Source organism: Chiloscyllium plagiosum, chromosome 21 (assembly GCF_004010195.1).
Source record: "Chiloscyllium plagiosum isolate BGI_BamShark_2017 chromosome 21, ASM401019v2, whole genome shotgun sequence".
Taxonomy (NCBI): Eukaryota; Metazoa; Chordata; class Chondrichthyes; order Orectolobiformes; family Hemiscylliidae; genus Chiloscyllium; species Chiloscyllium plagiosum.
In genome coordinates, this window is record NC_057730.1 from 1,310,954 (window position 1) to 1,334,535 (window position 23,582).

Sequence of the window (23,582 nt, forward strand, 5' to 3'; positions counted from 1 at the left end):
GTGGTGGGAGTTAAGGTGTGGGTGCAAGTTTTGCAATTGCGGTGGCAGAGAAGGTCCTGAAAGAGGAGGATGGGTTGGTGGGGGAGTGTGGACCTGACAAAGGAGTTGCGGAGGGAATGGTTTTTATGGGAAGCGAATAGGGGTGTGGAGGGAAATATATCTCTGGTGTTGGTGTCTGTTTGTGGGTGGCAGAAATGGTTGAGGATGATGCAATGTATGCAGAGGTTGGTAGGGTGGAAGGTGAGGAAAGTGTTCTGTCCTTGTTGCAGTTGTACGGGTGGGGTTTGAGGGGGGATGTATGGAAAATGATGAGAGGCGCTTGAGGGCATTCCTGAAGAAGGGCTTATGCCCGAAACGTCGATTCTCCTGCTCCTTGGATGCTGCCTGGCCTGCTGTTTTTTTTCCAGCACCGCACTTTTCAACACTTGAGGGCACCATCAACCACATGGGAGGGGAAATTGTGGCCTTTAAAGATGGCGGTCATCTGGTGTGTTCTGTGGTGGAACTGGTCCTCCTGGGAGCTGATGTGGCAGAGGCAAAGGAATTGGGAGTAGGGATAGCATTTTTACAGGAGGCAAGATGGGAGGAGGTGTAGTCCAGGTAGCTGTGGGAGTCGGGTTTGTAGGAGCTGTCAGTGTTGAGTCTGTCACCGTTGGAGATGGAGAGGTTCAGGAAAGGGAGAGAGTTGTCTGAGATGGTCCAGGTGAACTTAAGGTCGGGGTGGAATGTGTTGGTGAAGTTGATGAATTGTTCAACCTCCTCGTGGGAGCACGAGGTGGCGCCAATGCAGTCATCAATGTAATGGAGGGAAAGGTGGGGAATGGTGCTGGTGTAACTTCCAAGTAGTCAACAAAGAGACAGGCTAGGCAGGGGCCAGTGTGGGTGCCCATGGCTACCCCTTTCATCTGGAGGAAGTGGGAGTATTCAAAGGAGAAATGGAGGGTGAGGACCAGTTCAGCCAAACAAATGAGTGTAAGTGGAAGGGTACGGGGGAATGTCAGAAGAGGAAGAAACTGAGGACTAGTAAGACCTTTTCATGGCGGATGGAGGTATATAGGGACTGGATGTCCATGGTAAAGATGGAGGCCAAGGAAATGGAAGTCTTGGAGGAGGTGGATGGATACATGGGTTGTGACCCGAACATATGTGGATGGTTCCTGAACCGGGGGGATAGGACAGTATCAAGGTATGTGGAGATGAGTTCAGTGGGGCAGGAGCAAGCCAAGATGATAGGTTGGCCTAGGTAGTCAGGATTGTGGATTAGATTAGATTACTTAGTGTGGAAACAGGCCCTTCGTCCCAACAAGTCCATACCAACCCTCCAAAGAGCAACCCACCCAGACCAAATCCCCTACATTTACCCCTTCACCGATTAGATTAATCTTGGGTAGGAGGTAGAACTGGGTGGTGCAGGGTTCCTGAACTGTGGTTGGAAGCTGTGGGTGAGAGATCCTGAGGTGATGAGCTTGTGTATGGTCTGGGAGGAGGTTGGTTTGTTTTTGTTTGTTTGGTGATGGGAGGTGAGTAGGAAAGCCAGTTGCCACACGGAGTAAGACAGGCAAACTTATGTTGGTTATGCACGGTCTCTTGGGAGGCTGTGAGGGTACCTAATTCAAAGGTATGGTGCCTTATTGAGAGACCCTGCATTGCAAAGGGTGGGAGGGGCCTGCTGGGATTTAGCCCACTGTTCTTGGTTTTGAACTTTCTTCTCTCCACCTCCCAACCCCTTCACATTGACCAGGCCATAATATTGCCCCTGCCATTATGTACCTGTCAAGTCAGGCTTCTGACACCACTCTGGGATGTTCCCACTCTACAGTCTTTATGCAAGGAATGCACACCAGAGACCTCTCGACCTGCCTGAGTGTGATGTACAGCTGGTGGGCCTTCCTAGAAGACTAAGGTCTGATACTGGGTATCCCAGCATCAGGCAAGGCCCCTGCCACCTTCATAGAACCATCCCATGCCCTGAAACCTGCTCAGACATTATTCTCAATAGTGGAAAGTTCTGATCCATTTTGTTTGAGGCTGTTTAAATATAAGTTGTTTTGAATAATTGTGAAGGGAACTTTTTTTCCCAAAAGAAACATGAAATGCAGCAAGTTACATAATCGACACCAAGCACCAAATCAACAGCAGCTAAAACACAATACTTTTTGATTAGTTAGAAATATATTTGAGTATTCTAATGGTGGATCTGAGCTGATTAGATATATGTAAAGTACCTAACACTGTTTGTAACTGACCTTTGGAAAAGAAACTTACAAATTGTTCCAATATAAATCCTTGGATTAGAATGTTCCAATTGTTGCACAAAGTATCTGTGGGAATGAGCTGAAGATGTAGGATTGTAGGCTGGGGATGTTAGAAGAACTTTATTTAGCTTATGGTGGATAGAATGAACAATCCATCACTAAGAATTATTGGCTTGCAGTTTAATAAGCTTAGAGTTTGGTAATAGATGTGCAGGCACCTCACTAACTTTGTTCACATTATGTGCCTGTCCCTTTGTTGTCAGTTTTCCATTTAAAAGATGCCTCAAGACCTCCCTCTGGTACCTGCCACCATATTGGATATGAACAAGTGAGAAATGTCTCACCTCTCAATCTGGCTTTAATATTTTGCCTTTTACCACCCCCTCCCACCCATCCAGAGATTTCCTGCACCTTCTCTGCTACACATTGCCCACCTCAACAACCAACCCAGGCTCTACTCTTCACACTGATCCTCATAACCTTTCATACTGACTTTCAATAACACTAACCTGAGATCTGCTGCACCACCTACAGCAGTCCCACTTCACGCTTGCTGAGCAATGTTGAAATGAAGTTTGAGGCTCAGTATCTAAAGTCATTTAGAAACTGCCCAGGTAGTGAACTATACCTCTCATGCCCCATGTAAATAATTTTTTTTTCATGAAACCATTTCAGCACATTCTGTTTGAACCCTAAGGTTCCTCCGTTCACTCATGTAATTGCATGTCTTATTGCACATCTTTTGATGACCTGCATACATGAAATGTCATGTCCTTTTAAAATATCCAGTGTTATGGCTGTGATGGGTAGAACGTCACCCCTTCATGTAAATGAGTTGATTCAATTCCCAAGATAATTTATAGGATTGTTTAAGAAGGCATTTGGTATATTGGCTTTCATTAGCAGGGGGATTGAATTTAAGAGCTGCAAAGTTATGCTGCAGCTCTATGGAGCCCTGGTTAAACCACACTTGGAATACTGTGTTCAGTTCTGGTTGCCTCATTATACGAAGGATATAGAAGCTTTAGAGAGGGAGCAGAGGAGAATTACCAGGATGCTGCCTGGACTGCAGGGCATGTCTTATGAAGAAAGGTTGAAAGAGCTAGGACTTTTCTCATTGGAGTGAAGAAAGATTAGAGGTGACTTGATAGAGGTGTACAGGATGGTGAGAGGTATAGTTAGAGTGAATAGTCAGAGACATTTTCCTTGGGCAGAAATGGCTGTCACAAGGAAGCATAATTTTAAGGTGGTTGGAGGAAGTTTTAGGAGAGATGTCAGAGGTCAGTTCTTCATGCAGAGAGTGGTGGTAGTAATAGAGTTAGATCTATTAGGAACATTTTAAGCGCCTCTTGGATACGCACATGAATGAAAGTAAAATGAAGGGTATGTAGTTAGTTTGATCTTAGAGCAGGATAAAAGCTTGGCACAACATTGAGGGCCAAAGGGCCTGTACTATGCTGTACTGTTCAAATGTTCTAAAATGGCTGATTGCCTCTCTTTTGTATAGCCCTCCAAAATAAAATAAATATCCACCAGGCTTCTTCAATAAATTAAAAATAATCCATCTATCATAAATAAAAGCTACTCTTAAAGTAAGTGCCAATACTGATTACCCTCAAAGCTATGATTCTGAATTAAACTGTGTTCACTTAATCCCACACAGACACACTCTCTCAACACAAAAAAGCAAGTCTCTGTAGAGATGTTTTTCTTTTTTTAAAAAAAAGGCAAAAGAAGTAGAAACAACCATGTCAACCAAGAGTCTGGAATTAAAGGCCACAATGTGACAACTTCACGTATTCATAAGATTTCCTAGCAATGAAGCTGATTTGCTAACAGCTGTAGATTGAAGGTAAACTACTAATTCTGATCCCAGATGACCTGGATGTGAATGTTTGACAGTTGCTCATAGTCCACTTCCTCCAGGTGTTACCAGGTAGACAAAATACTGACACCAAAATGTTAATATAGAATATATAATTTGAAAATTACTAATGAGAGCAGAATTTCAGGAGAAAGAGTCTTGCAGTTTCTGGAGTGCTGTCTTTTCTCCAATTCCTTGATCTGTGAAATGGAATTTCCATTCTAGAAAGGTTTGCTAGGCAACCACTAGCATAGAGACAAACCTTAGCCCCCAGTCCTAACCCTCCAGTCCTCTCAAAATTAGTTTTTTTTCCCCATTTATCAAGGTAATAAACCCCATCTCTTGTCTCCTTTGAAGCTTCATTTGATCATTTCTCCAAAGTCACTTTATTTCTAGTTTTTAAAAATGGTGGCTTGACCCGAAACATTGACTTCTGCACCGCCTGCAGTTGTTTTTTTGTCCCTCACCGGCACTTCGCTGCACCAAGGTAAGTTGTGCTGCTCTGGGACTCCAGCTTCCCCTCACATTGCTTAAGAACTGCTAAAAAGAGAGAAGAAAAAAAACTCCACTCTGCCGCCATCTTGTTTGTAATGTAATTATAATGTCATTACGTTACATCTGAATGAGAGTTGCTTGTGAAACATCAGATTATACCTTTAAGTATTCATTACTATTGCCTACAAGGAACATAAGCAATACAACAACATCTGGAACACTTGGTTAGCTCTTCCCAGCAAAACTTTACAACCTCGTGGGCAGATCTTATATCGGGATATTAGTTTATTCTAATTGTCTTAAACAACAATAACAAAAAGATGGCAGATAAAAACAATCCAATTGACGTGCATGTAGAATTTCAAAATAAGAGTGGTAAGATGCCAGATATTGTATTTTATAAACTTGAAGTTTATGGGATAAAATGGAGAGAATCATGGAATTGTTAAAGTACAAAATGAACCCATTGGCTCATTGTGTCTGCACAGACTATCTGAATGAGCAGTTGTCCTACTGCCCACCTTCTCGCCAGAACTCTGTATGTTCTTCATTGTTAAACAACAATTCAATTTCTTTTCAGAGCCTCCAGCACACACTGTCAGGCAGAGCTTTCTAGACCCTAACCATTTCATGTATGAGGAAGGTTCCCCTCAGGTCTTTATAGCTTCAATCCTCACTTTCTCCCCTTTATAGCTTCAGTTGCCAATTATGTGAAATCTGCAGCCTCTTGTTCTCCATCATTGTTAAAGGTTGGTCACTACCTATTTTTATCAGACTTTTTAAATTGATTTTAAATGCATATATTAAATCTCCTGTCAACCTTCCCTTCAAGGAAACAATCCTAACTCTATAAATGAAGTTCTGCATTCTGGGAACCCTGCATAGAACCATACAGTACAGGAAAGGGCCCTTCAGCTCATGACACCAAATTAAACTAATCCCCTTCTGCCTGCCCTTAGTCCATATCCTTCCATCCCCTATATATGCATGTGCTTATCTAAAAGTCCCTTAAATTCCCTTATCATATCTGCCTCAACTACTACCTCTGGCAATGCATTCCAGACTCCTACCACTCTGTGCGCAAAAAACTTGTCCCCTCTCCTCTTAAATGCATGACCCCTAGTATTAGACATTTCAACTCTGGTGTAAAAGATTCTAATCGTCAACCCTATTAATGCATACCTTAATTTTATAGACTTCCATCAAGTCTCCCCTCAGCCTCTGCTGCTCCAGAGAAAACAACCCATGTTTCTATCCTCTCCTTATAGCTCATACCATCTAATTCAGGCATCATCCTGATAACTCTCCAAAGCCTCCAAATCTTTCATTGTCATGTGGTAACCAGAATTGAAAGCAATACACTAGGCGTGGCCCAACCGAAGTCTCTTAAAGCTGCAACATTACATCCTGACTCTTGTACTCAATTCCCTGACCAATAAAGGCAAGCATGCAATACGCCTTCTTTACCACCCTATATACTTGTGTGTCCTATTCTTACATATCAGCAAGAGCAAAGGACCCAACAACAACTCCTGAGGAACTCCACTATAAACATGCTCCAGTCCAGGAAGCATCTTTAACCACTACTGTTTCCTTTCACTCAATTAACTGAATATGTACAGTCCCTTTCATTGCGTATCATAGAATTTTGTTCAAGTCTTCTCTGTGGCACTGTATCGAATGTTTTCTGAAAGTCCACATACACCACCTCAACAGCATTACCTTCACCCAGCTTCTCTGTTACTCATCATAAGTCACTCGCAAGTTATTTAAATAAAATCCAATGCTGATTTTCCTTAATTTGCATTTTCCCAAATGACCATTAATTCTGTCCTGAATTATTGTTTCAAGAAGTTTTCCCATCACTGATGTTAAACTAATTGGTCAACTGTTTCCGGGCTTATCTTTCCAAACTAGTTGAAGAAAGAGAGGGATAGGGATGTAAGGCAGGATTTCGGGGAGCTAGGGTGGAAGCTGAGAGCTAGAACAAGGAGTTGTTATCTCTGGTTTGTTACCCCTGCCACATGATAGAGAGGCAAGGAATAGGGAGAGATATCAGCTGAACACGTGGTTGCAAGGATGGTGCGGTTGGGAGGGTTTCAGGTTCTTGGATAATTGGGGCTCATTCTGGGGAAGGTGGGACTTGTACAAACAGGACGGTCTTCACTTGAACTAGAGGGGTACTAATATCCTTGGTGGGAAATTTGCTGGTGCTATTTGAGTGGGTTTAAACTAGCTCAGCAGGGGAATGGGAACCTGAGGTGTAGTTGCAGTGCACAGATGGATGAGAGTAAGAAGGACAGGGACAGGATTTCAGGGTTACAGGAATGTGCTGGCAGACAGCAAACTGGTTTGAAGTGTGTCTCCTTCAACACCAGAAGTATCAAAACTAAGGTAGGTGAGCTTGCAGCATGGATAGGTACCTGGGACTTCAATTGTTGCGGCCATTTTGGAGACATGGATAGAGCAGGGTGAGGAATGGATGTTGCAGGTTCCAGGGTTTAGATCTTTGATTAAGAACAGGCAAGGCGGTAGAAGAGGGGAGGCATGGCCTTGTTAGTCAAGGATAATATAACAGTGGCTGAGAGAACTTTTGATGAGGCCTCGTCTACTGAGGTAGTGTGGGCTGAGGTTAGAAACAGGAGAGGAGAGGTCACACTGCTTGGGGTTTTTTAATAGGCCTCCACAGAGTTCCAGGGAGGTGGAAGAGAGGATTAGCAAAATTATTCTGGGTAAGAGTGAAAGGAACAGGGTGGTCATTACGGGGGACATTAACTTCCCCAACATTGACTGGAAATGCTATAATTCTAGTATATCGGATGGATCAGTTTTTGTTGAAAGTGTACAGGAGGGTTTCCTCACACAGTATGTTGAAGGGCCAACAAGACGAGAGGCCACACTGGATCTGGTCCTTGCTAATGAACCAGGCCAGGTGTTTGATTTAGTTATAGGTGAGCACTTTGGAGAGAGTGACCATAATTCAGTTACGTTTAGTTTAGCGATGGAAAGGGATAGGTACATGCCAACGGTCAAGAGTTATCAATGGGGCAGGGGCAATTATAATGCAATTTGGCACGAATTAGGTTGCATAGAATGGGGTAGCAAGCTGAAGGGGATGCAGACAATGGAAATATGGCGCTGGTTTAAGGAACAGACATTGCATGTCCTTGATAGGTAATTCCCTATAAGGCAGGGAGGAAGTGAAAGGGTAAGGGAACTGTGGATTACAACAGAAATTGTATCTCTTGTTAAGCAGAAGAAGGAGGCTTATGTGTTGATGAGGCAAGATGGTTCAGATGAGGTGATGGAGAGTTACAGATCAGCTAGTAAGTATTTAAAGAGAGAATTAAGAAGAGCAAAGAGAGGACACAAGCAGTCTTTAGCAAATAGAATAAAGGAGAACCCTAAAGCTTTCTATAGGTACATGAGGAATAAAAGGATGATTAGGGTAGGAATAGGGCCAATCAAAGACAGAAATGGGAAGTTGTGTGTGGACCCTGTAGAGATTGGAGAGGTGCTAAATGAACATTTCTCATCGGTTTTCACTCAGGAAAAGGAAACTATTGTAGAGGAGAAGAATGAGGTATGAGATATTAGACTAGAAAGGATTGAAGTTAGTTACGAACAAGTGTTATCAATTCTAGAAGGAGTGAAAGTAGACAAGTCCCCTGGGCCAAATGGGATTTATCCAAGGATTCTCTGGGAAGTTGGGGAGGAGATAGCAGAGCCTTTGGCATTGACATTTGAGTCGTCATTGTCTACAGGTTTAGTACCAGAGGACTGGAAGATTGCAAATGTTATGCCCTTGTTCAAGAAGGGCAATAGAGATGATCCAGGTAATTATAGACCAGTGAGCCTTATGTCTATTGTAAGAAAGGGTTTGGAAAGGATTATAAGATTTATAAGCATCTAGCAAGCAACAATTTGATTTCAGATAGTCAACATGGTTTTGTCAAGGGCAGGCCGTGTCTCACAAACCTCAGAGTTTTTTTGAGAAGGTGACCAAGCATGTAGATGAGGGAAGGGCAGTTGACGTGGTATACATGGACTTCAGTAAAGCCTTTGATAAGGTTCCACATGGTAGGCTGTTGGAGAAAATGCAGGGGCATGGAATTGAGGGTGATTTAGCAGTTTGGATTAGAAACCGGCATTCTGAAATAAGGCGACAAGTGGTGGTTGATTGAAAATATTCAGCCTGGAGTCTGGTTACTAGTGGTGTGCCACAAGGATCTGTTTTGGGACGACTGCTGTTTGTCATTTTTATAAATGACTTAGACACAGGCATAGGTAGATGGATTAGTAAACTTGCAGACAACACTAAAGTCGGTGAAGTAGTGGACAATTTGGAAGAATGTTACAGGTTGCAGGGGGACTTGGATAAACTGCAGAATTGGGCTGAGAGGTGGCAAATGGAGTTCAATGCAGCTAAATGTGAGGTGATGCACTTTGGGAAGAATAACAGGAAGGCAGAGTACTGGGTCAATGGAAAGATTCTTGGTAGTGTGCATGTCAGAGGGATCTTGGAGTCCATATACATAGAACATAGAAGAATACAGCGCAGTATAGGCCCTTCGGTCCTCTATGTTGCGCCGATCCGAATACATAGATGCCTGAAAGTTGCCATCCAGGTGGATAGTGCTGTTAAGGCAGCATATGGTGTGTTAGGTTTCATTGGTAGAGGGATGGAGTTCTGGAGTCGCAATATCATGCTGCAACTATACAAAACGCTAGTGCGGCCACACTTGGAATATAATGTACAGTTCTGGTCGCCATATTTCGGGAAGGATGTGGAAGCATTGGAAAAGGTGCAGAGAAGATTTACCAGGATGTTGCCTGGTCTGGGAGGAAGGTCTTATGAGGAAAGGCTGAGACACTCGGGTCTGTTCTCATTGGCAAGAAGGCGGCAAAGAGGGGATTTGATCGAGACATACAAGATGATCAGAGGATTAGATAGGGTAGACAGTGAAAGTCTTTTTCCTAGGATGATGACGTCAGCTTGTACGAGGGGGCATAACTACAAATTGAGGGGTGATAGATTTAAGACAGATGTCAGAGGCAGGTTCTTTACGCAGAGAGTGGTAAGGGTGTGGAATGCCCTGCCTGCTAATGTAGTTAACTTAGCCATATTAGGGCGATTTAAACAATCCTTAGATAAGCACATGGATGATTTTGGGATAGGGGGACCAGCTGAGAATAGTTCACAGGTTGGCACAATATTGAGGGCAGAAGGGCCTGTTCTATGCTGTATTGTTCTATGTTCTAAAAAAGGTGTAACATTTGCAATTCTCCAATCTTCTGGCAACAAACCTGAGTCTAAGCAAGACTGAGTAATTGTGGTCAGTGTCATCTTGGATACTACTTATCAGCTCCTGATCAATTTTAAGGACAGACAGTCAATCCAGTAGTTCCTCATTATCAATTTTAAGCTCTTCCAGTGTCTGAATTACACTTTTTTTACCATTACCTGGTTAGCACCGCCTTCCTGAGGAGAAAGAGATGCAAAGTATTCATTTAATAACTCAGCAATGCCCTATGCCTACATTCACAAAGCCCTTTTTGGCCTCTAATCATCCCCACACCTTCTTTTACCACGGCAGCATATTGGATATACATTGGCAGAAGGATGATGAAACATAGACTATCTTCTTTTAGACTGGAAGGAGGTAGTGGGTGGAATTCCCCAGCATCAGTACTTTGAAATGGCAGCTGTAGTCACAGTGGCTGCAAGAACATGAACACCACCAGATTCTACTTTGATATCTAGAAATTACTTGACTTTGTGGATTTTGAAACTTCCGCTTTGAAACTTTCAGACCATGTGAATGTTGGCTGCAAGTTGAAAGCAGCAACAGATTTCAAGAGGACAGTGGATAATGGAAATAGCAGACATGAGGCAGATAAAATTCACAGCAGAAATATTTGATAGAAAGAATGAGCAGAATCAAAGCAGCTCAATTGTACCATCAGCAACAGGATGAGAAGAATCATACTGGACTGAGGGAAGTGAGACTGATGTTAGGGGCATAGAGGTAAGGAACCTCTATATTCTAACAAAGTCCGTAACCTGACGTATTGATTCTGCTTCTCTTGTGTGGTGGTAATGCCAATAATCCAGAAACCCCAAAGCAAACATTTCAGGGGCATTTGTTTGAATCTCACCAAAGCAGATGGTGAAATTTGAACTCTGTAACAATGTTTGGGGTGGGGGTAAAGAGGGTGGAGAGAGGGTGGAATGGCAACTATGTAATCATTGTCAATTATTATTTTAAAACCCCATCCGGTTCCTTCAGCCATCTGAGTCTGTCTGCCAAAACATTAAATCTACTTTCTGAAATTCACATAAACTGCATCAACTACACTACCCTCATCTAACACTTGATCACTTCAAAATTCAACCAAACTTGTTAGACATGATCCCCCTCTGATAAAGTCATGCAGACTATTCTGGATTAAACCTTGCTTCTCGAAATTAAAGTTAATCTTCTTCAGAATTTTCTCCATAAGTTTCCCTGTCACTGATGTGAGACTGACTGGTCTACATTACCTGGTTTATCACAACCACCCTTTTTGTAATGTGGGACCACATTAGCTGTCATACAATGTGCTGGCCAGAGACAATTTAAAAGTTTGGGTCAAGGCCCATGTAATTTCCTTCCTTGTATCCCAGGTTTCTGTAGGAGACAAGTCATCTAGACCTGAAGGTCTGTCCACTTTTAAGTATGTGAAAACCTTCAATTCCTCCTGTATCAAACTGCTCAAGAACCTCACAGCCTCACATCTTCTTGAATTCTGTACTTGCATCTCCCTTCTCCTGAGGAAAGACAATTGTGATGTACTTGTTTAAACGTTCTACTATTGTTCTCTACTTCGGCAATCGGTGGTCGACACCCCAGAGTAGCAATCAAGCTATGTATCATTAACAGACCATTAACAGACCTCTGATCTCTAACATGAAAGCAATATATTTTATATTTTTCATGTGTGTGACTAATTCACTTTTGTTTTCATTCCAACATGATTGAATGTTACTACCTCTCGAGTTCTCATAAGTCAAAGATAGATAAGCAAAGCAACTGATTTAAATGTAACTACATCTAAAGCTGTTCACATAAGTCAAAACAAAGCTATTGACTTAAATGTTACTACATCTGGCATTGTTCTCATAAGTAAAAAACAGATAAAGCAAGGGAGTTAACAATGTTCTATTGATTAAAATTGAAACAGCCGTGTCCTATTACTGGGAAAAAGCATACACAGGAACATCTCCAAGGTTATATAGAGGCGCCTGCGTTCTTGGTGTTCATGTTCTTGCAGCCACTGTGACTACAGCTGCCATTTCAAACTTGTAAGACAAAAAATTATTGCAAATAGAGACTTTTAACCATAGATTTCCCCAATACCCCAATACCTTATCATCACTGTTCTGCTGTGGATTTATCTTCAGGTAGCTGTTCCAGTCTATTTTGGCTATATCCTGCCTTTGCTTTATCCCAATCCAAAACCCTTTCTTGCAAATTACTTTATCTGTTTCAATAACAAACTTAAAATGCAACCCACCCCCCCCCCCACTCTGCAACCACTGTCACCTTGAACACCTGTCCAGCTTTGTTCCCCAGAATTAGATAGAGCATTTCACCATCCCTTGTAGGATAATTTTGATATAAAAAGAACTCTTCTGAAAACATTTCAAGAATTCCCCACTTTTTGTACTGTGACTACTCCATTTAATATTGAGGTAGTTGACATCCTCTAATATAATCATTATTTTTATGCATCTCAGTGAATTGAAGGCATATCTGCTCAGTTGCCTGCTGACTGTTTGGGGGCCGATAATGCACTCCTATTAGAGTGACTATTCCTTTTTTAATTCCTAACTCTTACCCATAAAGCCTCCTTGACAGGCTGAATACCCTTGTATGTCGTAACATTGTAGGATTCTATGAATTTCCCTTCGGTCTTGCTGAATTTAAGGAAGCCATTTTTGAACACTGTTTACCAGTTGCAGCAAATCACTTTGAGGCTCTGACTTGATGTCAGCCTTGTCAGCTTGTATCAAGGGAAAGAAGGGAGAGAGAGAGATCATGGGTGGGGGGGATAAACTTCAGTGATCGGGGAGGGGCACCTGAAAAAATCATGAGTAGGGTTCGACTTGAAACTTTTACATATTTTGGGTCAGTACTTGGAACTATGATGTTGTGGCCATAACGGAGACATGGATTTCACAGGGGCAGGAATGGTTGCTGGATGTTTCAGGGTTTAGATCTTTTAAAAACTACGGGCGGGAATTAAAAGAGGAGGGGGAGTAGCATTGTTAACTAGAGTGCATCACAGCTGCAGAAAAGGAGGTTGTTGAGGAGGATATGTCTACTGAGTCAGTATGGGTGGAAGTCAGTAACCAGAAAGGAGCGGTCACCTGTTTTCTATAGACCCTGCTCTTTTCCCTCTCTTTCCCCCACGCCTCCCCCCCAAAAAAAAGCAGCATTTAGATGGAAGAACAAATTGGACAGCAGATCTTGGAAAGGTGCTGATGTAACAGAGTTGTTGTTATGGGTGACTCAACTTCTCCCAATATTGACTGGACCCTCCCTAGTGCAGATGGTCTGGATGGAGCTGATTTTTGTCAGGTGTGTCCAGGAAGGATTTCTGACTCAATATGTAGATAGGCTGACTGGAGAGGGAGGCCATATTGGATTTGCTGCTAATCAACATTCCAGGCCAGGTGTCAGATCTTTTGGGGGGAGAGCATTTCGGTGACAGTGACCACAACTGTCTCACCTTTACTATAGCCTGGAGTGGGATAGGAACAGACAGTATGGAAAGGTTTTTAATTGGGGAGTGGAAATTATACTGCTTATCAAACAAGAACTGTGAAGTATAAATTGGGAACAACTGTTCTATGGGAAACGGACAACAGAAATGTGGAGGAGCACTTGTTGCGAGTGTTGGATAACTTTGTCCCACTGATACAGGCAAGGAATGGTAAGGTGAAGGAGCCTTGGATGACTAGAGAAGAGGAGCTTCTCGTCAGGAGGAAGAAGGAAGCTTGCTTAAGGTTGAGGAAGCAAGGATCGGGCATAGCTTTAGAGGATTACAGGGTAGCAAGGAAAGAACTTAAAAATGGACTGAGGAGAGCCTGGAGGGAGCAAGCAAAAGCCTTGGTGGGAAGGATTAGGGAAAACCCAAAGGCGTTCTCCACTTATGTGAGGAATAACAGAATGATCAGAGAGAGGGTAGGGTCAATCCGGGATAGTGAAAGCAAATTGTGCCTGGAGTCTTGAGGTAAGGGAGGCCCTAAATGAGGCTTTTGCTTCAGTATTCATGAAAGAGAGGGACTTTGATAGTAAGAACACCATGGACCAGGTTAATAGACTTCAACGGATTGATGTTAAGAAAGGTGGAACTGCTGGAAATTCTGGGAAGCATCTAGATAGATAAGTCCCTAGGGCTGGACCAGATATATTCAAGGTTACTACGGGAAGTGAGGAATGAGATTGCTGGGCCTCTGGCGATGATCTTTGCATCCTCGCTTTCCACAGGAGTAGTACTGGATGATTGGAGGGAGGTGAACATTGTTCCTCTGTTCAAGAAAGGGAATAGGGAAATCCCTGGGAATTACTGACCAGTAAGTCTTACGTCTGTGGCAAGCAAGGTACTGAAAAGGATTGAGGGATAGGATTTATGACTATTTGGAAAAACATGGTTTGGTTAAAGATAGCGTAGCTTTGTGAAGGGTAGGTCATGCCTCTCAAGCCTTATTAAGTTCTTTGTGGATGTGACGAGACAAGTTGACAAATGTCGAGCTGTGGATGTGGATGTATATGGATTTCAGTAAGGCATTTGATGAGGTTCCCCAATGTAGGCTCATTCAGAAAGTTAGGTATGGGATACAGGGAAATTTGGCTGTCTGGATACAGAATTGACTGGCCTATAGAAGACAGAGGGTGTTTGTGGTTGGAAAGTATTCTGCCTGGAGTTCGGTGATCAGTGGTGTCCCGCAGGGATCTGTTTTTGTGCCTCTGCTCTTTGTGGTTTTTATACGTGACTTGGATGAAGACATGTCCGGGTGGGTTAGTAAGTTTGCTGGTGGTGTTGTAGATAGTGTCGAGAGCTGTTACAGGCTGCAACAAAACAGCTGACAGGATGCAGAGCTGAGCTGAGAAGTGGCAGATGGAATTCAACCTAGATAAATGCAAAATGATTCATTTTGGAAGGTCAAATTTGAATGCTGGACACAGGGTCAAAGGCAGAATTCTTGGCAATGTGGAGGAATAGCAGGATCTTGGGGTCCATATACATAGATCCCTCAAAGTCTCCAATCAAGTTGATAGGGTTGTTAAGAAGGCATATGGCGTTTTGGCTTTCATCAACAGGGAGATTGAGATTCAGAGTCGCAAGGTTTTACTGCAGCTCTATAAAACCCTGGTTAGACCACACCTGGAATATTGTATCCAGTTCTGGTTTCCTCATTATAGGAAGAATGTAGATGCTTAAGAGTGAGTGCAGAGGAGATTTACCAGGATCCTGCTGGGTTGGAGGACATCTCTTATGAAGAGAGAGTGAGTGAGCTAAGGCTTTTCACATTGGAGAGAAGAAGGAATGAGAGACATAGATAGGTCGCCGGAGACTTTTCCCCTGGGCAGAAATGGCTGTCATGAGGAGTCATAATTTTAAGGCGATTGGAGGAAGGTATAGGAGAGATGTCAGAGGTAGTTTTTTTTAACGCAGAGGGCGGTGGGAGCATGGAAAGCACTGCCAGCAGTGGTGATGGAGTCAGAGCCATTAGGGACACTTAAGCGACTGCTGGACAAGCAAATGGATGGTGGTAAATTGAGAGGTATGTAAGTTAGGTTGATCTTCGATTTAAGATAAATGCGCTGCACAACATCGTAGACCAAAAGAGGCACTAAACAAAAGGGGCATGGGACTGCGGGCAATTTAACAGTTTGGATCAGAAATTGGCTAGCTGAAAGAAGACAGAGGGTGGTAGTTGATGGGAAATGTTCATCCTGGAGTTCAGTTACTAGTGATGTACAGCAAGGATCTGTTTCGGGTCCACTGCTGTCTGTCATTTTTATAAGCGACCTGGATGAGGGAGTAGAAGGATGATTTAGTAACTTTGCAGATGACAGTCAGGTTAGTACAGTTGAGGATAGTGCTGAAGGGTGTTGTAGGTTACAGGAGCATAGGTAAGCTGCAGAGCTTGTCTGAGAGGTGGCAAATGGAGTTTAATGTAGAAAAGTGTGAGCTGATTCACTTTGGAAGGAGTAACAGGAATGCAAAGTACTAGGCAAATGGTAAGATTATTGGTAGTGAGCAGAGACAGCTGTACATAGATCTCTCTATGCCACCACCCAGGTTGATAGGGTTGTTAAGAAGGCATACCGTGTGTTAACTTTTATTAGTAGAGGGATTGAGTTTTGGAACCATGAGGTCATGCTGCAGCTATGCAAAACTCTGGTGCAGCTGCACTTGGAATATTGCGTACAGTTCTGGACACCGCGTTATAGGAAGGTTGTGGGAGCTTTGGAAAGGGTTCAGAGGAGATTTACTAGGATTTTGCCTGGTATGGAGGGAAGGCCTTACAGGGAAAGGTTGAGGGATTTAAGGCTGTTTTTGTTAGAGAGAAGGTTGAGAGGTGACTTAATTGAGACATATAAGATAATCAGATCAAGTGGACAGTGAGAACCTCTTCGCTCAGATGATGATGGCTAGCATGAGGGGCATAGCTTCAAATTGAGGGATGATAGATGTCTGAGGTAGTTTCTTTACTTAGATAGTAGTAGGGGCGTGGAAAACACTGCCTGCAACAGTTGTAGGCTTGCTGACTTTATGGACATTTAAATGTTCATTGCATAGGCATATGGACGAGGATGGAATAGTGTAGGTTAGATGGGCTTCAGGCTGGTTTCACAGGTCGGCGCAACATCGAAGCCATGTTGCCTGTACTGTGTTAAACTGTTCTATGTTCTATGCGTTTAAATCCTCACCAATGAAAGCCACTCATTTTGTGAGATTAAATGACCATTGAATCGAATAATATGTTCCTTTCAGCCAAACGTTGTTGGTTAATGTCACAGGGCACAGCATCAGCTGCACACGCACATGATTTATGTATCTCATAGACCTAGAATAGAATTCCTACAGTGTGGAAACAGGCCATGTAGCCTAACAAGTTCACGCCAACCCTCTGAAGAGTAACCTACCCAGACCCATTCCCCTATCATTCTACATTTACCCCTGACCAATGCACCTAATCTACACATCCCTAAACACTGTGGGTAATTTAGCATGGTCAATTCACCTAACCTGCACATCTTTGGACTGTCTGAGTAAACCGGAGCACCCAGAGGAAACCCACACAGACATGGGTAGAAATGCAAACTCCACATAGCCAGTTGCCCAAGGCTGGGATCAAACCCAGGTCCCTGGTGTGTAAGGCAGCAGTGCTAACCACTGAACCACAATGCCAACTTCATTGTTCTGATGTCTTCAACAAGATGTTACTGCAGCTCCCTGCAAATGACACAACACATACATGGCACTTTGTAATTTTGGCAAAATTCTCAAATAGCTGATACAATCTGAACACCTTCATGCTTCTGGCAGAGTGATTTACTAGAAAGGTTATGAACCTGTTGACCTGGTTGGTGTTGTCACTGGAGTGTTAAAAAGAATGATGTGTATGCACCTGAACAGATAGTGTTTCAACGAAACGTGCCTCTGTACATTTAAGCCAGTAACCTGTTTCAACATTGTTGCTTTGGGCAGAGCTGCTTCTGGTGAGGTTATCTTTCAAAGATATAGTCGGGACTTTTAAATGATATGTGATTACTGTTAGGATGTCCAGAGCCATAGACTTATTCCCCAGGAACATGAGTGCAAATCCCATTGCAGCAGATGGTGAAATTTGAATTCAAGAAAATCTGGAATTAAAAGCTGTGTAATAGCTGTCTCACTAACACTGTGGATTGTCATTAAAATTCATCTCATTCACTAATGCCCTTTTTCGGGAATGAAACTGCTATCCTTACCTCGTGTGGTCAATATTTGCCTCCAGACCCACAGCAATGTGGTTGATTCTTAATTGCCCTCTGAAATAACTCAACAAAAACCCCTCAATTGCGTCAAAATGGTATGAAGTTTAAACAAAGATGATCAACCTGGGTATCAGATATGACAAAAACGACAAAGGCAAACACACCCCTCCTGACCCTTCAAAGTCCTCCTCAAAAACACCTGGGAGCTAGTGCAAAAACTGGAAGAGGTGTCTCACAGACAAGTCAAGCTACAGCCTGACATAGTTGGACTCTCAAAATCATTCCTTACACATAGAGACCCAGACACCACCATCTCCATTTCTGGGGTATGTCCTGTCCTACCGGCAGAATAGACACCTCAGAGGTGGAGGCATGGTGGAATACAGTGAGGAGATTATTGCCCTGTGAGTCCTCAACATTGACTCTGAACCCCATGAATTCATGGCACCAGGTCAAACATGGATAAGGAAAACTCTTGCTATTACAACTTAACATCCAATCAGTTGATGTTTCAGTATTCCTGCAAGATGGACACCACTTGGCAGAAGCACTTGGGGTGCAAAACAAAATGTATTCTGGGTGGCGGACTTCAATGTACATTACAAAGAATGAATTAGCAGCATCACTACTGATCAAGCTGGACGGATTCTGAAGGACAGCTGCTGACTGGGTTGGCTGCAGGTGGTAAGAGAACCAACGACAGGGAAAAACATGTTTGACCTCATACTCGCCAATCTGACTGCTGCAGGTGCATCCATCCACTGCCCAGTTCTTGTGGAGATGAAATCTGGGTATTCTACAGTGAACAACTCACTAGTCCCTGCCCATCATCTACAAGGCATAAGTCCAGAGTGTGATGTTATATCCCCTTCTTGCTGGATGAGTAGAGGTAAAACTGTACTCAAGAAGGTTGTCACCAGCTGTAATCTGGAGCAGATCAAGATGGCTCACCATCACCTCTGCCTGAGCAATCAGGAATGGGCAACAAACACTGGGCCTACCATTGCTGCCCAAATACTAGCAACAGATTACCCTAATCCAGTTGAATGGCATAATTGACTCGTGTCTGAAAAGTGCAAAACTCTGTCTGATCTTTCATGTGACTAATTGAGTTTATTGCAGCTTAACATCTGAACTGCATTACATCAGGGGAATTCAGTGTACTAGCAGCTGTCTTAGCAGATTGTGGAACTGCTTCATAATTAATGTATAAACATCAGATGTTGGATATTTGGAGTTTTGCCACAGGCTGATAAATCGCTCAAATCCTACCTAGTACAGAAAAGAATCTGACCCGAAGACCCACTACAGCTTTATTGACTACAACATCCAACTGAATTATTAATCGGTTTACATCAATGTATTATATTTACCTCCACAATCTTCTGGGTCTTCCAGAATCAGTACACCCTAGATAATAGCAGGAGAGGACATGTCCATTATCTACTTTATATAGAATTGACAAAATTATATTTCTTAGTGAATTGGTCTGCTTCCTGTTGATTTCACTTTTACTGTAAAAATATATTGTAAACTTAGTATGTTTGTTCAGTGATTTTGCTAATTCAGTCATCTGCCGACCTGATAGCTTACTCCATTGTGTAAAATATGGTTTTCCATTTTATAGCAACAATATTACGATGGCCAAAGTTGACAAAATGTGTGTAGGCACAGGACCCACAGAAACATAAAAGATATGAGCAGGCGCAGGCTATTGGGCTCTTTGTTCTGCCATTCGGTGTGATCATGGCTAACTACCCTGTTTCCACTTCCATTGATCCTTTTAACCCTGAGAACTATATCTAATTTGTTCTTGAAAACATTCAATATTTTGGCCTCAAACACTTTTTCTGTGGCAGAAAGTTTCACAGGCTTGCCATGCTCTGGGTGAAGAAAGTTTGGATTGCCAACTGCCATTGATTGAATATCATTCTAAACATTAATCAATATTCGTTAAGGACAAAAACCTTATTTTAAATGATAGTTGCTGAATTCTGTTGTATAATTGATCAGAGTGTAGTGAGTACAGAGAAGACAGGGATTTATTTTAAAATGTCTTTAGGTAATTTCATGTACTCATCCAGAATGCATTGATTAGTGGATTGGCACATTATCCCTTTTAATGTGGCCTGTTTCTCATGTGGTTTATTTCTACTGGAAAGTCATTCTCAGATGCTGATCAGTCTTTGCTGTGTGTCCATGTTTTATTTCAAGTTGGGAAAGGGAAAAAGCAAAGCGTGCTCGGAAGTGGTGGGAAGAGAAATGGAGTGAAAAGGATGATAAAGAGGAAGATGATGATGAGAGGGAAGTTGCAGCAGCAGATGAGCTGGATATGACTGAACCACTGGAGGTTGCTATGGCACGAGAGGAAATTGGCATGCTCCAAACTGAGCAAAGAAAAACGGCAGCACTCAAGGTAAGGAGAGGAAAGTACCTAAAACTGAGAAAAGTTAGAGTCAAAGTGTGGCGCTGGAGAAAGTACAGCAGGTCAGGCAGCATCCTAGGAGCAGGAGAGTCGAAGTTGTGGGCTTAAGCCCTTCATCCTGACTCTCCAACATCTGCAGTCCTCACTTTCTCCCAAAAGTGAGAGTTAGCCTTGTAGATATTTTGTGCTTATTTGCTCCCTCTGTAATTGTTTCTTTAGAAGAGAAGGGATATTATTTCCAGTTGAGAAAGAAACATAGGCAGGTCAATAACTTGAAATTTGTGTGATTTTTTTTGAGAATTGGGTTGAAAGTTCCGTCAGTCTGTGGTTTTAAAAACTTTAATTACACTATAGCTTGAAGATCATCATGATAGTAAAATACTTAAATGGATTATCTTGAACGGATGCTGGTATTGCAAAAAGAAAGGAAACTATTCTAACCCTGACTCTAACCATGCAACTGTGAAAAGCATTAAACAAAGAACAGTCAATTACTCTCATTTCTTCTTTCCTCTGCCTAACATTAAATTTTGCCTATCATTTGTCTACAGATATATTTGTTTTGTTCATCTACTTCTCAGCTGTTTCTTTTTGATGCTTCTGCCCCTAATGCATTGGAATCATCTGAGAAGTTGACTAATTTGCATTGAGAGGCAATGGGAATTACCTAACTTTACCTATCACCTTTTTATGACCTCAAATGTCAAGTTGTTTTACAGTCAATGTAGTCAAATTGCAACCACTGTTAGAAACATGGAAACACAGGAAATAGGAGTGGAAAATCAACTCTCTGAGCTTGCTCCACCATTCAATAAGATCGTGGCTGATCATCCGATGCAGTGCCCTGTTCCTGATTTCTCCCTATAGCCTTTGATCCCTTTTACCCTAAAACTAGAAGAGTCATAAAGCATAGAAGAGTCCATTTGGCTCTTTGAATCTGTGTTGATTTAACTGCACTAATCCCAGTTTTCAGCATTTGGCCCATAATTTGAATGTTGAGACATTTCAAGTGCTCAGCCACAAAAAGTTTGTATGGTTTCTCACCTACACTGACCAGTCTAAGGGCACATTCATCAGGTCTCCCCATAACAAATTCCTGTAAGAAGTTCTGTTGTTTTTGACCCAAGCCCCAATTTTCAACCCATTCCTAAGTTTTAGCTAGATATAGTCCTCAGTGTAACAACTAATATGCTGATCTTTTTAAAGTGCATTTGGAAGACTAAGTATGGACATAAAAAGTACTATGTTATAGACTCCTACAGAAAATAAGAGCATTTAGTGTTAAAGGGAGGACAATTTTTGAAGTTTGCAAATTATGGAAAAGTTTGCAACATAATAAAGGAAGAATGGTATAGTAGGCATCAAGAGGACATTGAGAGATTGGTGAAATAGACAGACAGAATTTAGTGCAGATACTTGTGACCTTGTGTATAACAATAGTATAAACAAAATCAGAACATTCAATAAAAAATCTTGGTCAAGCTTCTGGAACTCCTTCCCTAACAGTACCCTACACCCAGAGAACTGCAATGCTTCAAGAAGGCAGCTCCTCACCACCTTCTCAAGGGTGACTGGGAATAGGCAATTGTTGGCGGTTTCATGGTCACTATCACTAAAATTAACTTCAATTACAGGTTTTATTAATTGAATTTAAATTAAGCCAGCCACTATGGTAAATGTTAAAGCTATACTCCCATAGCATCATTCGGGTTTAGAACATAGAACATAGAACAATACAGCGCAGAACAGGCCCTTCAGCCCTCGATGTTGCACCGACCTGTGAACTATTCTCAGCTCGTCCCCCTACACTATCCCAAAATCATCCATGTGCTTATCTAAGGATTGTTTAAATCTCCCTAATGTAGCTGAGTTGACTACGTTAGCAGGTAGTGTATTCCATGCCCTTACCACTCTCTGCGTAAAGAGCCTGCCTCTGACATCTGTCTTAAATCTATCACCCCTCAATTTGTAGTTATGCCCTCTCGTACAAACTGACGTTATCATCCTAGGAAAAAGACTTTCACTGTCTACCCTATCTAATCCTCTGATCATCTTGTATGTCTCATTCAAATCCCCTCTTTGCCGCCTTCTTTTCAATGAAAACAGACCCAAGTGTCTCAGCCTTTCCTCATAAGACCGTCCCTTATAAGACCTTCCCTCCAGACCAGGCAACATCCTGGTAAATCTCCTCTGTACAATTTCCAATGCTTCCACATCCTTCCCGAAATATGGGGACCGGAACTGTACACAATATTCCAAGTGTGGCCGCACCAGCATTTTGCAGCATGATATTGCGGCTCTGGAACTCAATCCCTCTACGAATGAAACCTGTATGCCTTCTTAACAGCACTATCCACCTGGGTGGCAACTTTCAGGGATCTATGTACATGGACTCCAAGATCTCTCTGCACATCCACACTACCAAGAATCTTTCCATTGACCCAGTACTCTGCCTTCCTGTTATTCTTCCCAAAGTGCATCACCTCGCATTTAGCTGCATTGAACTCTATTTGCCACCTCTCAGCCCAATTCTGCAGTTTATTCAAGTCCCCCTGCAACTTGTAACATTCTTCCACACTGTCCATTACTCCACCAATTTTAGTGTTGTCTGCAAATTTACTAATCCATTAGCCTTTGTCTAAGTCATTTATAAAAATGACAAACAGCAGTTGTCCCAAAACAGATCCTTGTGGCACACCACTAGTAATCCGACTCCAGGCTGAATGTTTTTCATCAACCACCACTCGCTGCCTTATTTCAGAAAGCCAGTTTCTAATCCAAACTGCTAAATCACCCTCAATTCCACGCCTCTGCATTTTCTCCAACAGCCTACCATGTGGAATCTTATCAAAGGCTTTACTGAAGTCCATGTATACCATGTCAACTGCCCTACCCTCGTCGACATGCTTGGTCACCTTCTCAAAAACCTCAGTGAGGTCTGTGAGACACGACCTGCCTTTGATGAAACTATGTTGAGTATCTGAAATCAAATTGTTGCTTGCTAGATGATTATAAATCCTTTCCAAAACAGAAGTAAGGCTCACTGGTCTATAATTACCTGGGTCATCTCTACTGCCCTTGAACAAGGGCACAACATTTGCAATCCTCCAGGCCTCTGTCTACAGGTTTGGTACCAATGACGTCTCCAATATCAAAGCCAAAGGCTCTGCTATCTCTTCCCTAGCTTCCCTAGTTTACTCATCTAGTGCTGTTCCCACTACACCACCATCCTGTCATAACTCACAGGCTTGCAGTTTCAAGGAGTCAGCACATCCAAGATGGACCAAATTACCTCTTCTATGCTATTAAATGTTGAGGACAAGGGAGAGCGAAGACTAGTGAGCAAGTTGGAGAAGGAAGTGATCAAAGCAAGTGAAGTATTCTCTAATCCACAAACTGTTAGGTTTTACCCCCTCAGGAAATGGAACTGGCAATAAACGTATGTTCTTTACTCAGAGAGCAATACCAAGGTCAACCTTTTCCACTTCATCCTGAAATCCTTTAGG

At 42.5% G+C, this 23,582-nt stretch overlaps 1 protein-coding gene and 1 long non-coding RNA gene across 2 annotated transcripts in view; one reads left to right on the plus strand and one right to left on the minus strand.

Annotated features, from left to right (window-relative positions):
* The window catches only part of LOC122560472, a 19,557-nt gene extending 10,377 nt beyond the window's left edge, over nt 1–9,180 (minus strand). Inside the window, exon 1 of the long non-coding RNA XR_006314740.1 lies at nt 9,150–9,180. This is a non-coding gene — a long non-coding RNA (uncharacterized LOC122560472). The remainder of the gene's footprint in view (nt 1–9,149) is intronic.
* The window catches only part of si:dkey-26i13.8 (kinesin-like protein KIF19), a 207,935-nt gene that overhangs the window by 182,231 nt on the left and 2,122 nt on the right, over nt 1–23,582 (plus strand). The window contains exon 12 of the mRNA XM_043711105.1: nt 19,866–20,067. Coding sequence (XP_043567040.1) covers nt 19,866–20,067 — 202 coding nt within the window. The remainder of the gene's footprint in view (nt 1–19,865; nt 20,068–23,582) is intronic.